Source organism: Gossypium hirsutum, chromosome D03 (genome assembly GCF_007990345.1).
Source record: "Gossypium hirsutum isolate 1008001.06 chromosome D03, Gossypium_hirsutum_v2.1, whole genome shotgun sequence".
Taxonomy (NCBI): domain Eukaryota; kingdom Viridiplantae; phylum Streptophyta; class Magnoliopsida; order Malvales; family Malvaceae; genus Gossypium; species Gossypium hirsutum.
This window is the reverse complement of record NC_053439.1, coordinates 44,495,553-44,512,887: the sequence shown is the minus strand read 5'-3', so window position 1 is coordinate 44,512,887 and position 17,335 is coordinate 44,495,553. Positions and strand designations below refer to the sequence as shown.

The 17,335-nt window shown below is 30.1% G+C and overlaps 1 protein-coding gene and 1 pseudogene across 1 annotated transcript; both read left to right on the top strand.

Moving 5' to 3' along the window:
- Positions 1-3,510: 3,510 nt before the first annotated feature.
- LOC107949946 (probable inactive purple acid phosphatase 27) lies at positions 3,511-8,551 on the top strand (annotated as a pseudogene).
- Positions 8,552-12,072: 3,521 nt separating this feature from the next.
- Positions 12,073-14,472, top strand: LOC107950187 (COMM domain-containing protein 9). The gene is made up of 5 exons (XM_016884983.2): positions 12,073-12,487; positions 13,359-13,529; positions 13,635-13,724; positions 13,920-14,036; positions 14,147-14,472. The coding sequence occupies exons 1-5, from the start codon at positions 12,314-12,316 to the stop codon at positions 14,156-14,158; spliced, it is 564 nt and encodes a 187-aa protein (XP_016740472.2). The 5' UTR covers positions 12,073-12,313; the 3' UTR covers positions 14,159-14,472.
- The last annotated feature ends 2,863 nt before the right edge of the window (positions 14,473-17,335 follow it).

Here is a 17,335-nt window from a genome sequence, read left to right as displayed (position 1 = left end):
TCCTTATAATACAAATCCCGCCCCATAGCCAGATACAGACAGATTATAAGATAAAACAGATTAACAGATACCAGAATTAACATATCATGCATGCTCGTATAACAAATATTACACATGCTTATACATAACAGAGCAAATCATACATACCGTATTTCATAATACTCATATAAATGTTATTCACGTCAATTTCAATCTAACAAAGTAGCAGATTTCACGCTTTAAGGCTTATACCACACATATCGACCATATAGAAAGCCCACAGGTGATCGAGTTGACATGTACGACCCTAGGGAAAAATTCTAAATTTTGGGCCTATATGCCTGTATGGCCCACATGGCCCAAAATGGCCTAAGCCTTGTGTCACACACGGCCTCACACACGGCCCATCACATGACCGTGTGCCGCACACGGTTGTGTGGCGTCGACAGGCCATATTTTCAACTTTTTTTATCGCCATTTTCTCGCGTTTTCGTTACACACCTGTCCTGATTTCAATGCCAAAACTCCCACGAGTCGTCAAGAACCTAGAATCGACCATTAATTCACCAAATTAGTCACTTGAACCATCACCAAAACGGACACCAAATCGATACAATCAACCCAACATCTCAAATTAACCTCTTACCTTCAAACAAAAGTAGCAGCCCACCAACGAAGTTAGGTCGCCGGAGGAAAATCCAATGATTCTCGATCCTCACCTATCCAAGACATACACAGAATCAAATTCATAACTCCCCCTTCTTGCCATATCCAACAAAACACAAAAAGCACAAGAAGAAACCAAACCTTAAACTTTACCTTACACCAAGAACCCACCATCGAAGGAACTAACGAAACAGGGAGTAAGATTTCACAGTCAAGTGTTGAAAAGAAATTTTGAAATAGAAGTCAACAAACAGTGGAAGAGAAAAGAAAAATAACATAAAAAAGCAAAATGGAATAATGGAAAAATAATTTTTTGAAAAAAATGAAAGACTTGGGAAAAAAAATAGTGGAGGAGTTTTAGAAAACAAATTAGCATCCTACTACTAACCACCTCCCACTAACCAGAATCCCGACATAACCTCACTACTACTACACCACCAACCCAAGTGGACACAAAATAAATATACCTTCACAAGTTTCAAACCCCAGAACTCACTTAAGTTCACAACCAATAAGACACACACTCATTTATGATAAAATTTACGAAAATAAAATTACGAAATCAGGGCGTTACATTTTTCATTACTTTAAAAAATTCTGATTATCCTTCTATTTCACTTAATAAATTAACCATCAGGTTAGCTCAACAATTCATTTTAATTATATTAAAAAATAATTCAACTTAATTTATATTAAAATAATAATTTAGTTTTTTCTTCTTGGAACTAATTGAAAATAAAAATTTGATAAAAAAATAAACGCATTAATTTAATCCAAGAAAAGAGCAAAAATAAATAAAATCATAAATACATTAATTTAATCCAAGAAAAGACACAAAAATAAATAAACTCATAATAAAATAATTTCTTCAACATAATTAAAAAAAATTAACCAAAATGTTAGCTCAATAATTTAGTTTAATTATATTAAAAAACAATTCAATTTAATTATATTAAAATAATAATTTATATTTTTTTCTTCAAACTAACTTTTCATTTTTTTTAAAAGAATCTTGATTATCCTTCTATTTCAAATTATGACACTTGAAAATTAGTAATTGAATAACAATGATAAGGTATAAATTTAAAATTTCATAAATTTAACTGAGTAACAATGATATGTATAAACTTCAAATTTCATTATTATTTAATTATTTTTTAAAATTTAAAAATTTTTAATATTATCACTATCTATTGCTTTTAAATCTAAAAATTTCTATATTTGTATTTTTTTTATTTTTCAAAGTATTCATCAGAACGAACCCAATGACTAATTATTCACGTATTGTAGGTCCATTAACAAAATATTACCTATTAGTATTTTTAAACTAATAATCTTTAACAAAATATTTGAACAATTTAAAATATATTTTAGAAAAACTAACATTTGCCGTTTGGCATGGTTGAGTTGGCTAAAACACATTATCCTCCTATTTATAGGTTGGGAGGGGTTATAAATAGTTTTAGGCATTATCTTAAAAGAGAACAAATATAATCAGAACCTATAATGAGATTATTTAAAAAAAACTTTAACACTTTAAATTAGTAAAAAAATCCAAATTTCATTTTGATTTAAATATAAAATTTTATTTATTTAATTATTTTTAAAATTTAAATTTTTTTAATGTTATCAATACCTATTATAAAAAGTACTAATATTATCCATTAGTATTTTTAAACTAATAATCTTTAAGAAAATATTTTAAGAATTTAAAATATATTTTAAGAATATCAAAACTTTATTTTAAAAATTGTTTAATTTATATTAAAATAACAATTCTTTTTTTCTTCTTCTTAGAACTTGTTTTTAATCTTTAAAAAACTTATTATCTTTCTAGTTCAAATTATGACACTTGTAAATTAGTATAAATTTCAAATTTTATTTTGATTTAAATACACAATTTTACTTATTTAATTATTTTTAAATTATAAAATTTTAACTGGATAACAATGATAATATATAAAATTTAAATTTCATTTTGATTTAAATTTTGATTTTGATTTAAATAAAAAAATATTTATTTAGTTATTTTTAAATTGTAAAATTTTAACAGGATAACCATGATAGTGTATAAATTTCAAATTTCTTTCTGACTTAAATACAAAATTGTATTTATTTAATTATTTTTAAAATGTTAATGTTACCACGCTTTTAAATATAAAAAGTTCAAATACTACCAAGTAGTATTTTTAAACTAATAATCTTTAAAAATATATTTGAATAATTTAAGAAAAAAACCAGAACTAACAACCAGACTAGAGGTGCTCATGGGCCGGGCCGGGCCCATAAAAAATTTCAGCTCGGGCCAGCCCGAAATATGGACCTGAAATTTTACCCAGGCTCGGCCCGAGAAAAAAATCATAAGCCCGAGCCCGGCCCGGCCTATTTTTTTAATAAATACCAAAAATTTATTTTAAAAATTAAAAAAAGTATTTTAAAAATATTTTAAAATTAAAAAATAAAAAAAAAGTATTTTAAAAATATTTTAAAATTAAAAAATTTTAAAAAAATAAATATATTTATTATATCGGGCCTGGCCGGGCAGGGCCCGGGCCAAAAAAGTGGTGCCCGAGCCCCGGCCCGTTTTCTAAATGGCATCGTTTTTTTGCCCAAACTCATATTTCGGGCCTATTTTTTTACTCAAACCCTCCCATATTTCGGGTGGCCGTCGGGCCGGGCCGGGCCGCCCGGCCAATAAGCACCTCTAAACCAGACAGATGATGTCCTCTTTTTCCAAGGGAAAATTTCTGTAAAAAATAGTAAAAAGATTGGAAAATAACAAATAAGTGAAAAAATAAAAATCAGAATTTTACAACACCATAAACGCCAACGTAGTGTCTTAAAACTCTGAAAAAACCAAATAAATAGACCTAAAAGAAGAATCAATTCGCAGAGCAAGAAAGAAGTCCAACTTTCTTTCAATTCTACTACTCAAAACCCTCTTCTTCTTTTTTATTTCTGAATGCTTGTTTGAAAATGGTTTGGTTTTGGGTACTTGTTTTATTCACTGCGAATTTAAAGTTGGGTTTGGCTCACATCCATGGAGGAGAGCAACCGTTGGCTAAAATCAATATCCTCCAAACAACAGTCGCCCTTCACGAATCCGCTTCTATTTCAGCTGAACCTGTTCTTCTTGGTTTGAAGGTACAATCTTTCTATGCTTTTCTTTTTCCTATTTTGGTCAACTTATCAGCATTTCCTTTTCAATAATATCCAAACTTTCAAGTTAACTTTTTCATGACTTCTTGATGATCTATAGAAATATGGGTTATTCACAAAGATGTTAAATTTATGATGGAAAATGTTAATCTTCAGTTTCAGAGAGAATGGCTGAAAATTTAGAATTGTGATTTCTTTCGTTGTCTTTTGCCTTCTTATACGACGGTTTTCCCTCATTTACGGCAGTTATATTTTTATCAACATAATTAACTAACTTTTGAACTGACATATGATGTAGTTATAACTAACCCGAATATAGATGAGTCTATATATGTGAGCCTGTAGCTTATATAAATTAAAATCATCATTCTTTATAGTTTGACAGTTTAGTGAGTTTTGCTTGTTTTTGTGGGATCACAGGGGGAGGATACTGAATGGATAACTGTGAATTTCGTTAATCCGAAGCCGTCTTTGGATGACTGGGTTGGAGTCTTTTCCCGGCAAAGTTCGAGTAATGTTCATCTGCAACTCATCCATGTCAAAATTTTCATCAAATTTTCCTACTTACAGTATTTAATAGGATCCTGTTTATTGTCATTCCACCCTTTGATTGCTTCATTAGTGAATTTTGCATTGTTTGAGAACTTAGAGAGACTTTGTGTTGTTTTTGGCAGCCCATCGGCCTGTCCGCCGGTGAATGAACGGAAAAAACAGCTTCCATATATATGTTCAGCTCCGATAAAGGTGAATGTGGTCCAATTTGTGATATTAGTAATCAGGATTTAGTGTTTTACAATTTTATGGCTTGAAAATTCATTCGCCTTACACTTTTGTGTGCGTTTCCAGTACAAGTATGCAAATGAGTCCAGCTCATCTTATGCAAAGACAGGCACTGCTTCGCTGAGGTTCCAGCTTATAAATCAGCGAGCAGATTTCTCCTTTGCTTTATTTTCGGGTGGATTATGAGATGTAAATTCATATTTCCTTTTCTTTTGCTATACAACTTTGCAAAGTATTTTTATACATCATGTTGAATCATTGATTCATGTTAGCGCCTCTTCATTAATTTAATTTATTTTCTGAGGAAAGTTGATTTTTTTTTCTTTTGTTAAACTAATTTCATACTCGAATATTACAGCCAATATTGGTGGCTATATCAAATCCAATATCTTTTACAAATCCTAAAGCACCCTTGTATGCACGCCTTGCTCAAGGGAAGTCTTGGAATGAAGTAAGTTCAGAAAAATGCCTCCTACGTTATGATGATTCCTTTATGAACTTCTATAGTGTTTTCTGAGCTGGGAAAAAAATATAAATCTGCTCAAAGGGAAGTAATTAGTATGAGTTAAATATAATTTTGCATTGGCTAATTCTGCAAATGTATCATCCATGATAAGTTATTAAATCCTGTAAAGCTTTGAAATCGAAGGGATATAATCCACGTTTTAATTCACTACTTTGACACCTATGGTTCCATTGAGGATCATAATCTTATGTAAGACACCATTTCAAAAGTTTCCAATTGATGTCATATCTTTGCCTACTTGGAGCTACTCGATTCTAGCAAACATGTTGTGATTTTGAATTATTTTGCATTAAAACATAATTGTTTTTGGTTTGCTATGCTGTTCTTTTTATCTAGTACTCAAGTAATAGTTGATTTGTTGGACAGATGACTGTAACCTGGACAAGTGGCTATGACATAGATGAAGCAGTGCCGTTTGTTGAGTGGGGTAGAAAAGGAGATTTGCAAGTTAGATCTCCTGCAGGAACTTTGACATTTAAACAGAACAGCATGTGTGGTATGAATGGAGTTACTTTTGATGGGACTTCGATACTGCAATACATGTTATAATATTGCTTTTAAATGTGAACATACATGATTGCTGTGGATTTTCATTTATCAGTCAAAAATCAGACTTAATTCATCCATTATGTTGATCAGTAACTCTTCCTGTTTAGTTCAACTGGTGGCTATATGATGACAAATCGCATGCTGTATTAATTTTGTGACTGAGAATGTTTAAGCAATATACTTTTGTGTCATGATGCCTCCAATTCGATTACATCTCCTTATCTGCAATGATAAGTTCCTTGGTTCTGACTTTATGAAGTATTATAAGACTAAGAAGATTATATTTCATCCCTCGGATTTGATATCCTGCTGTCTATGGGACTATATTAGTGAATTCTTTATTATCTCACTCATAATGATTGTCTTTTGTTCAACTTGACTCGGATTTTATTTCGTTGATTCCACCATAAACAGAGGAGTATATTGCATACAAAATAGTTTCACCTTTTACATTGTTTGGTGGAGTGAATGGTTAGGCCTATAGCATCATGCAATTTGCCTACTGATCTGCAGGTTCACCCGCAAGTACAGTTGGCTGGCGGGATCCAGGTTTCATACATACAAGTTTCTTGAAAGATTTATGGCCGAACTTCATGTAAGCATCGTAAATATTCATTCTCCTATCTAGCTAGATAACAAATTGAAAGTTTAAATGATTCCACTTACAAGGTTATGTATGTTGTTTCAGATACATGTACAGGATAGGTCATCTCTTGTATAATGGTTCAGTCGTATGGGGCAAGACATATTCGTTTAAATCATCCCCGTATCCTGGACAAAACTCATTACAGAGAGTCGTTATATTCGGCGATATGGGGAAGGTAATATTGGAAAACCAATAATGAATGGTTTGAGAGTGGGTGGATTTGTCAAGAGATGGAAATTTTGATAGATTGGCCAACCCATGCATTTTGTCTGGCTCTTTGGAGCTTCGATTTTCTATGCACTGCCAACTATGTTATTATTTTTGAATTTTGTGCGTTATATGAAAATATTTCTTAACATCTCACAGGCAGAGCGTGATGGTTCAAATGAGTACAGTGATTATCAGCCTGGTTCACTCAATACTACTGACCAACTGATAAGGGACTTGGACAACATTGACATAGTTTTCCACATAGGAGACTTGACCTATTCGAATGGATACATTTCACAGTGGGACCAATTTACAGCACAGGTGGAGCCTATAGCGTCAACTGTTCCCTACATGATTGCAAGGTACTCTATGCTTCCTTTACTTATGCAGCTTAGTATGTAATTTTCGAGAATATATTTTGAGAATTAACTTTCAGATGCCGTTTAAAATATAATGTGAATTAACTTTCAGATGCTGTTTAAAATATAATGTGTCATCTGTGTTGCAGTGGTAATCATGAACGTGATTGGCCAAACTCAGGATCGTTCTATGATACTCCGGATTCAGGTGGTGAATGTGGTGTGCCAGCAGAAACCATGTTTTATTATCCTGCTGAGAACAAGGCAAAGTTTTGGTAATTTTAGTAAAATTCCTCTACGATAAATCTTACCACTTTTCTCTTTTTGGCCGAAACAAGAGTAAGATTTGAGCATCTTAGCTGATGAAATATTCGGTATTAGCTAATTAAAAAAAATAGTAAGATGCAGTTTCCTAAAGTAATAAATAAGTGCAATTCGATACATGCATAGAATGTTGAGTGTACATCCTTGAAACTTGTCAAACACAAATAAAGTATTTAGACAGTGATTGAGGATTCTGAAGAACAGGTGTTCATTATATCTACCAGCTGTTATTTCAATCGATTAACTGTGAATACCTTCACTTAGCTAAACAGTTTGTTCTGTAGGCATAATAAGCATTGGCGTTAACAAAACTCTACACACTATCTCTGTGTTTTGGTCCATTTTTCTTCCTGATAAAAACCTAGACCCAGGTCCAATGAATACTTTTCGGCTATACTCTGACAATGCAGGTACTCTACAGATTATGGCCTATTTCACTTCTGCATAGCTGACAGTGAACACGACTGGAGAGAAGGATCAGAACAGTACGGGTTTATTGAGCAATGCCTTGCATCGGTAGATAGACATAGGCAGCCTTGGTTGATCTTTTCCGCTCATCGTGTCCTTGGATATTCATCTAATGACTGGTACAGCCAGGAGGGCGCATATGAAGAGCCTATGGGAAGGGATGGTTTGCAGAAACTTTGGCAGAAGTACAAGGTTGACATTGCCTTCTACGGCCATGTCCATAACTATGAAAGATCATGCCCAATCTACCAGGTAAGAATTGCAAATACTGAGAGATCCTCAAATCTGCAGTGTCAAACTAAATCCCAGGATTCTTGTATCTGTTACCATAATAGTTACCCTGTGTAGGGAACAGTTGGATAGTATATTATAAGCACAAATAATCTCACTAATTTTTGTGGCATATGCTTTGTGCAGAATCAATGTGTGAACAAAGAAAAAAATCATTACTCAGGCACTGTGAACGGAACAATCCACGTCGTTGTAGGTGGAGCAGGGAGCCATCTTTCGAAATTCAGCCAACTCATCCCATATTGGAGTATTTATAGAGATTATGACTTTGGATTTGTGAAGCTAACAGCATTTAACCAGTCATCCCTGCTATTTGAGTATAAGAAAAGCCGTGATGGGAAGGTTTATGATTCCTTCACTATTTCAAGGGACTATAAAGATGTCCTGGCTTGTGTTCATGATGGCTGTGAACCTACAACATTGGCATCTTGATCAAATATCATTAGGGGAAGTGTATGTTGTTAGTGGAATGATTTAGGAGAGTTTGGAGTTAAAAAGATTGTATTGGAGGTTTAAATAGTGTGTGACCTCCTCCGGTTATTGGTTCAATTTATTGGACTGGTTGAATCTAAAATATAAATTAAATTTTTGTTACTAAGAACATTTTTAACATTCAAATACCATTGCTTATGCTTATATTAACAATTAATTTTTAATTAATAATCAACAAAACCCAACAGTAAACAGTAATCTTAGGTAATTTACCCTATACCTTAACTCTATTTTATTTAATTTTAATTAAAGTCTATACTCTAGAGCATTAATTATCAACTTTTTTAGGATTATCCTCGGTTCAATAAATATTGTAACATCCACCGGATTTGACAAGCTTTTCTATTTCATCCTCCAAAATTCTATGTTATACTTGAAGATGGATTAAGTAAAAGTAAACAAGCAACTTTGTATGATAACCATGCTTAATTTAAAATTATATATATTCATATTCATTCATTACTTTGTTTAAACTAAGTGAACTTATTTATAAATATTGAACACACATGTTTACGAATATTAAATGAATATATTCATTATATATAATCAAACATGCTCACAAGTAATGTTCATAAATAAAATAAAACAAAATAAAAGGATATCATATATAATTTTTTAGATTAAAAATAATTAAGTACAGATTTTATTAATTATATTAGAAATATAATATACACAGACAATATAATAATGGAACAATAAACGAGTTTTAAATGATTTATTAAATAAATAAATTTTATTTGAGATTGGTTCATTTGTAGACAAGCCTCAAAAATTTTTTTATGTGCACTTGTTTCCTTGATAAATAAACATAAATGTTTAATAAAACCTAAATTGTTAATGAATTCTTAATCAAACGCTTTGTTCATTCACAATGCTATATTTGATGAAAATGTTAAAATTTTAACTACAAAGACTAAATTATTTAATTGACAAATAAATTTCTTCAAATAAATTGAATAAGATAAAATAAATATGAGATTTTAAATCATGTGTTTACTTTTCACTTAGATGATTCAAATTCAAATTAAATATTTTAAAATATTTTTATTTAATTTTAATTATAAAAATAAAACAATCGATCCAATGTGATACTTGAATTTTTAATTTGTGTATTATTTAGCACCTGTATTTTTATAAAATGTCCACTGTTATACATAAACTATTAATTTGTGTATTATTATGGTACATGGAGTTAGCATTGTTAGTGAATATTAAACCAAACAACTAAAATTTAACATGACAAAACTCTTTCTTTTCCAAATCATCCACATAGTTAATATTTCATTATTTAGAAAACTAAATAAAACAAAAAACATTAAATTAAGGCCATTTTTGATAAAGTGTTGAGAAAATTCAATCAATTGAAATTTAATATTTTCAGCAACTTAATTTTTTTTAAAATATGTTCGATAATTCAGAATAAAAACTACTAGATAGAATTTTTTTACAAAAAAAAATGGTGTAGAAAATGATAAGTAGGCACTTAATAGAGAATAATAAATTCAATGGTTTTCTATTTTATTTTATTCATTTAGGATTATATAATCTTTTATCAAATAATCTAATTATATTTAGTGTTTAATTTTAAATAAAATATCAAATATATTTTATAACTTAAATTCAACACTTAATTTTTCAACATTTATTTTTTGGACACTTGATTTTTCAATTTATCAAGCATGGCCTAAATTAAATTAAATAAAAAAATACTAAATCTAAATCACATATAATTTATAAAAAAGAAGTAAATACCAAACTTACATAACTAAAAATACCATATTCTCCATTAAAGTAACTAATGTTATCTTTTCATTTGAAATCAAGTTTCCTCCTCATGAAACTTTAATTGCAAAAAAATGATCTTGAATTTTTTTTATTTTTTATTTTTCAAAAACTTCACATTTTTAACTTAAGATTGAAAATCTCATGGTAGTCGAAATTAAGTTATTCAAACCTTCCACTCAAGTTTAATAAGTTAAGCAAACGACGTAAATTTTTGAGTTTTATTTATTTATTTATAAATTTCGGAAATTTTAAGGTTTTTAAAGAAAAAAATTTGAGTTAAAAATTGAAAGCCGAGACCTATTACGACTCTGCTCTTCAAGTCTCCTTTGAGAAAAGAAATTGATCTTTTAAAAGTTAAACTTACGTGGTCTAGGTCTAATTATTTTTTTAATTTAATTTAATTTTTTATTTAACTTTTTATATAATATTATATTATCTGTGTAGAATTGATAATTAAGAAAAAAAAAATTACATGTTGAATTTTCATTGATTAGTTTAACATTTACTTAAGGTGTTAACTCCATGTACATAATAATATACATATTGAACATTTTAAAAGTATAAGTATCACATTAAACATATTATAAAAATATAGCTACCAAATAATACATAAATTAATAGTTCACATACCACATTGAACATTTTTAAAATATATATACCACATTGCACATTTTTTGAAAGTACAAGTACCAAATAATACATAAATTGATTGTTTAGGTATCACAATGGGCATTTTAAAAAATACATGTACCAAATGTGATATTATCCCTTTATTTTAATACATTTTATTAAATTTAAATAAGAAATAATTTTATTACAGTTAGCTCTCTCTGTAACAGTCATCCGCTATAATGACCAAGTTTATAGTAGAGTCGATTTTTTACATTTTATTTTAACCCTCTATAACAACTTTTCACTTATAACAATAACAACCATAGTTATAAAATACATTCTTTATTAAATTAGTTCTTCATAACAACATATTGTCGAAAATTTTAGTAAAATTATAACTATTTCATATAAACAAAACTTATTAATTATAAATTATTAAATAAAAATGATCTTAATTAAAACATCATTTCTATAAAATATTTAAATTTTACATGAAAATCCTAATAATAATTTATTAAATGAAAACAATATTCAATGAGTGGAATTAAAAGTATCAATTTAATAAGGGATAAATATCAAAACTGTATATCAACTATGGTTTAATGTGCAGTTATACACATGAAATTTTGATTTGATCCAATTCTTGTAAATATATAACACAATTATTGATATACACATCATTTTATGTTTATATATTGCATACATAAATAATTATATTTATCCAATATAAAAATAAATTGATGTATTTATTTCTTTAAATGTGTGTGGTTAAATAAAAAAAATAAAGTTTTAAGTATACATTTGAACCACAATTAAAGTTTCACGTGTGCAATTACACATTAAATCAAAGTTAATGTATAATTTTGAGATTTATGTCATTTAATAAACTATTAAGTTCCCTTATTAAATAATTTACTATGAATTTGAATCATTATAAACTTATAAATTGATTACTTGAATTTAAAACTCATGATAAACAAATTAATTTAATTTAAAAACACATGCCAATTAATTCAACTTGTTGAAATTATGAATTTCATAATTAATCCTAAGAAAAAATATAAAATAAAATATATTTTAAAAAAATAATGCATACACTATAGGTATTTTAATTTTGTTAATTTGGTTCCTCGTTCTTACTACTTTCTTTGATGAACAATAAGACTAGAAAAAATAAATTCACAAACAAAATCGGCCCTAAAATGAAAGAAAAGAGAAATTGTTAAGATGGATGGCCTGGCCCATGGAGAGGTTGCCAAGTTGGGCTTCCGGGTTGAATCTACAGTCTCAAGTTTGTCCGGGCATAACTCCCGTCAAGTTCGAGCGCCGTAGCCTGTGTCGTTAAAGCGTGCAAAATCCAATTCCAACTCTGGGTCTTGTGGGGAGGCTATTTTTAATGACACTTTGCTTACCCGGAAGACCTTGGGAAGTTAATATCAAAAGTTTGAAGGAGATAAGAGGTACCTAATGGAGCGTACGCTTTGGGGACATCTACCCTTGTTAGTAAGAGCCAACTCCAAAGAATCGGTGGAATATATTCTTCAAACCCTTTGGAGAACCCGGAAGACTGGTCTCGACGCCGATGACCGTCGACTCATCTGCCAAATGCTTCAGCTCCAAAACGAGTCCGACCTTGACCCGGTAATTATCCACTCCCTCACTCAAATGCTCATCGTTGTTAGTAAAGATTATAGTATTTGGTTTTTGCTAAACATTTTGTTGTACTTCCTATTGCCGTTGTTATTTCTGTAAGATGCTAGCTTTTAACAATAGTACTACTCTTTAACAACAATGTTGATTAAAGTAGCAAGCAAACTAGTAAGAACAACTTTCTGATTTGATAAAAAAATTTGAAATATTCAGCTTTATTAATTTTCTTATGCTCAATGATCTGTATCTGCTATAAAGAGTTTTGGAGTTCAGTTCTGGTTGTTATATGCTAAAGCTGCACTTTACAGTGATGTTGCTTCCTTAATCTGTTTCTCTCATTTGCTTTCCTAGATTTTGGCTATCTAATTGTTTCCTTTTCGAGTTTAGTTTTGATTGTTGTATGCTGGAGCTGGATCTAACATGGAAATTACTTCCTCTGGTTGTTTCTGGATTTCGCTTTCCCTAGATTTTGGCTCATATAATTGTTTCTTTCCATCAATGATCTCTAGTTGGTATAAAGATTTCTCAAGTTCAGTTTTAAGTATTATATGCTGAAGCTAGAGACTTAACATGGAAATTGCTGCAACGGGTTGTTTCTGGATTTTGCTTTCTCTGGAATTTGGCTCATCAAACTGTTTGTTGTATCCCTCGGATGTTCCACTTGTATCAAAGATTGATTCCCATATTGGTTTCATATACTTATGTCCTTAATATTCAGTTGCTGACCTCGTATTGAGAAAAATATTTTATGTAATCTCTCTTCAGATTAGCATTTATGCGTTGTGTGCTCAAAAGGCATGGATCTTTTATCTTATCTGGCTGTTACTTAGTGAGATAAATTACGTATGCTTCTACTCTTCAGCTTCTAGTATGTCTACGCATGTTAATGCGTAAATGTGTTTATGAGAACATCAGCAAAGATGATATTCAAAAGCTGTTTCCTAGTGAGGTTCTTCCTGAATTACAAAGACTGTTGACACTTTTGCTGCAAAAGTTTCAAAGAGAATGGCGTGCAGATGTACACATGGATAAGGTCAGGAATTTTATTTTGCTCTATCTTATGAATATTTATCCCAAATTTAGTTGGATCATGGATGGTATAGGTAACGATTTTACTTCTTAAATTAATTAAAATCAGGTTTCTTTGCCACGCTTAAAGACAATGACTTGGAATTTGGCAACTCAGGACAGTGAAGTGAGGGAACCGGTGGCTGTTATCAATTTGAAGGTATGAACCTTTTTGTTGACAAGTTGGTGCCATGGATGCCTTTATGTTACAGATTGGAGATTTTCACATGTATGGAATTGGGTAATTTGTCATCTTTAAAATGTTAACATAATATGTACTTTTCTTTGATTGCATGATTTTCTTTATTCTCCCAAAGTAGTGATATGATGTTTTTTTTACTTGCACTTTATGCAGCTTCAAAATGATATGCAGTGTCCACAAGAGTCGGATTTGTCATTCCAATTAGCCAAAGAAACACTGGATACAATGCTGAAGTCTGTGTACAGTATAAGAGATCAGTTGTCGAATATGGTTGGTGCCATGGCTGAGTTTGCCTTTTCACTTCCAGTCCATATTTTAGTAGAAGCAAACATATTTCAGTTTCAAAATATAAATATGTTTTCTTTTTTTCCTTCTTTCAGGGTGAGACATAAAATGGCCTTTTCTGCCTGGAAATCAATGCAATGTAATTTACCGTTGGCACACATAAAATAGTGCAGGCAAACTACTTCCCTCAAAATCAACTGTTCTCTAGAATTTACTCTGTTTTTCATCTTTATGAACATTGCTTTTTAAAAAAAAAAAAAACCTGCGTATGTGAAGAAAGCAGCGGATCATGTTGCGTTGACTTTTCATTTTCCCCTAAAGTATCCTTGTCCAACATTCGTATCTCATAGGTATACAGATGTTGGTATGAGTGTATGATTCTTCAAATATGTGGAAAAACTTGGAACAAGAATTTTGAGGATTCCCACTTGTATCTGTGTGAGAGAATATACTCACAAGGTGAAGCTAGAAATTTTTTTTAGGTCGGAATCGAATTATAAAATTTTTGAGAGATGAAAATGTAAGTTTGTCATATACTAATTTATAATTCGATCATTTTGAAAGAACTAAACAGAACTTTTTCATATTTTGGGGGGTTAAAGTGCTAGTTTACCATAGATTGACATGTAATTTTATTATTTCTAAAAGAATTAATTGAGTATTTTTAGTTTTAGGGTTCAAAGTATAATTTTATCATAAATTAACTGAGAATGTTTAATTTTCCCTTTTTGGGTTTTTAAGTTTATCAAAGTATTTGATAGTTTGCGACTTTTGTTCAGATTGCATTAGATGTATATCAACATAGTTTGCTACATGCAACCATGTTTAGGAGGAAGCTGCATTTAAATACATTAAGTTAAACGTATAGTTTAGTTCGGATAATAATTAAAAACATTTGATTCGATTCATAAGTTAAAAATTTTCAATTATTATCGATTAGTTTTAACCGATTGGTATCGATATTGTTGTTAGTGCGGGAGGATGTGGAATCGAGTATATTGAAGTGTATTATCCTCCTATTTAAGAGTTGAGGAAGAGTTATGGGTAAATCGATTTAATTACATTATTTAGTTCATCAAAATCAAATCATAAACCATTATTGCACCTAATAGAAAATGCCATGATTGAAGTTGGCTTTGATTATATATATATTTTTTTGTTAAACTTGGAAGTTAATATTTACACATGTTTTAGTATAAAAGTTCGTAATAAATTAATTCAATTGATAATATTTAATCACTTTTATGACTTATTTTTAGTAAAAAGAAGGAAAAAAATTCTCATTTTTACTTATTTTTTTAATTTCAAGTTTAAATTTATACTAATTTCTTTTTATTTTATGTCTAGTTATTATCATACATATATAATAAATAAGAATTTTCCCCTTATATTATTACACATAAATGTTTTGATTTTACCATATTCAATGTAAATTACTTTCAACATTTTTAATTGATTTTCTCGTTGTTGATTTATGAGCATCGAATGAATGACAAGACAAAAAGGATCAAGCTTTACAAGCTCACCCAATAATTATTCTTGCACTTCAAGAGGAGGTGGTCAAGAGGCAGGACAGAGGCAACTGTTAGAAAAATTAGTATGAGAAATGGTTTAATTGGCGCAGTGAAATTTCGAAAGAAAAATTATAAAATAAGATTTTTATTGTGATTTCTAGAGGTCCCGGCCGGGTTCGGATAAAATTTTAGGCCTATTTTTTAAGCCCGGGCCTGGCCCGAAATATGGGCCTAAAAATTTGTCCAAGCCTGGACCAAAAGAAAATTGCTAAGTCCGAGTCCACCCCGGCCCGGCCTATATTAATTTTTCAACACCAAAAAAGTATATATTTAATATATACATATTTGATTAAAAAGTATATTTGATTACAAATAAAAAAATACATATTTAATATATAATTCGGGCCGGGCTCAGGCCAAAAAAGTTTTACCTGAGGCTCGGCCCGTTTTTTAAACGAGCCTCATTTTTTGCCCAAACTCATATTTCAAGCCTATATTTTTACTTGAACCCTCTTATTTTTTAGATGCGCCGTCGGGCCGGGCTGAGTAGCCCAACCTATGATCACCTCTAGTGATTTCTATAGTAATAAATTTATTAAATATAATATATTTTTGAGTTAAAAGAAATAGGTCAAAATGCAATATGCCTTTAGGAATGTGTCAAATTTGTTAAACGATTTAATCTAGACTTTTTTAGTTTTCAACTAAATGACTTATATATTATTTTTGAACTCTCTTAAAGAGTAGGCCCTAACTCAAAGAATTGAACACATGCACAAAGACTTTCCAGTGAGGGTAGTCGACTTTTTCTTTTGGGGCATCCAAATCTAAAATTCAAATTTTCAAAATTAAATTATAATTTCCAAAAAATAAAATTATTATCTCACAAATTTAGAATAAGAAAGATTCAAGAAAACTAAAATTTATTTGAGTTAAAAGAAAAACAACTCAAATAAAATTTTCACTAAAATTCAATAGAATTTCTGAATTTTGACACCCACTTATATGTGTATATAGAGAAAAATTCACAAGAGTTGACTTGAATTGGAAGAAGCAATAAAACAATATTTTCATAGAAAACCAGAGTCCTAGTAGGACTCTGGAGAGAGAGAAAGGGGTTAAGGTAGTCAGTACCATATTGACGAACGTACTATTTTTTCCTGATATTAATACATAACAGTACCAATATGTTTTGGTGTACTTTTTTAGAATTATCGATGTTTGTAAAAAAAAATTTCATATGCATATTTATCATATAAATTTTAATTTTTTTAATAACTTATATATTACACATGGATACAAATATATTTTAATTACATCCATATAAATATATTTATATACAAATATAAGTTTTAAAATTTTTAAGTAGGTCGAATAACTTAATTTAATAATTATAGTTTAATTTTTAAATGTAATTCTAATTTTTTTAATAATTATAGTTCAATTTAATAAATTTTAAAATGTTTAAGGTAAAAAAATTTAAAAGCTAAGTTTAAAATATCAAAATTTTGTACCAATTGGTATGGAACGGTACGCACCAGTATTGGCCAAAACGGGTCGAAACACAATGAAACAGTCAAAACACACTGAAATCTAGGCAAAAAAAGAGCCTAAACTACTTGGTACCGGTTGAGGACTGGAATGGTATGTACCATCCAAAACAAGTGATACTGGTATGGTATCGACTACCATGGTGGCTGTAACAACCCGATTTTGGGTCTAGCCAGAATAGTGGTTTCGGGACCACAAATTCGATGAGGACAAAATTTA

Excerpts from the sequence above, each read along its gene's own strand:
- LOC107950187 (XM_016884983.2), top strand. The coding sequence starts at position 12,314 with ATGGAGCGTACGCTTTGGGGACATCTACCCTTGTTAGTAAGAGCCAAC. Across the intron at positions 13,530-13,634 it reads CAGATGTACACATGGATAAG|GTTTCTTTGCCACGCTTAAA; the intron begins GTCAGGAATTTT and ends AATTAAAATCAG. Across the intron at positions 13,725-13,919 it reads TGGCTGTTATCAATTTGAAG|CTTCAAAATGATATGCAGTG; the intron begins GTATGAACCTTT and ends CACTTTATGCAG.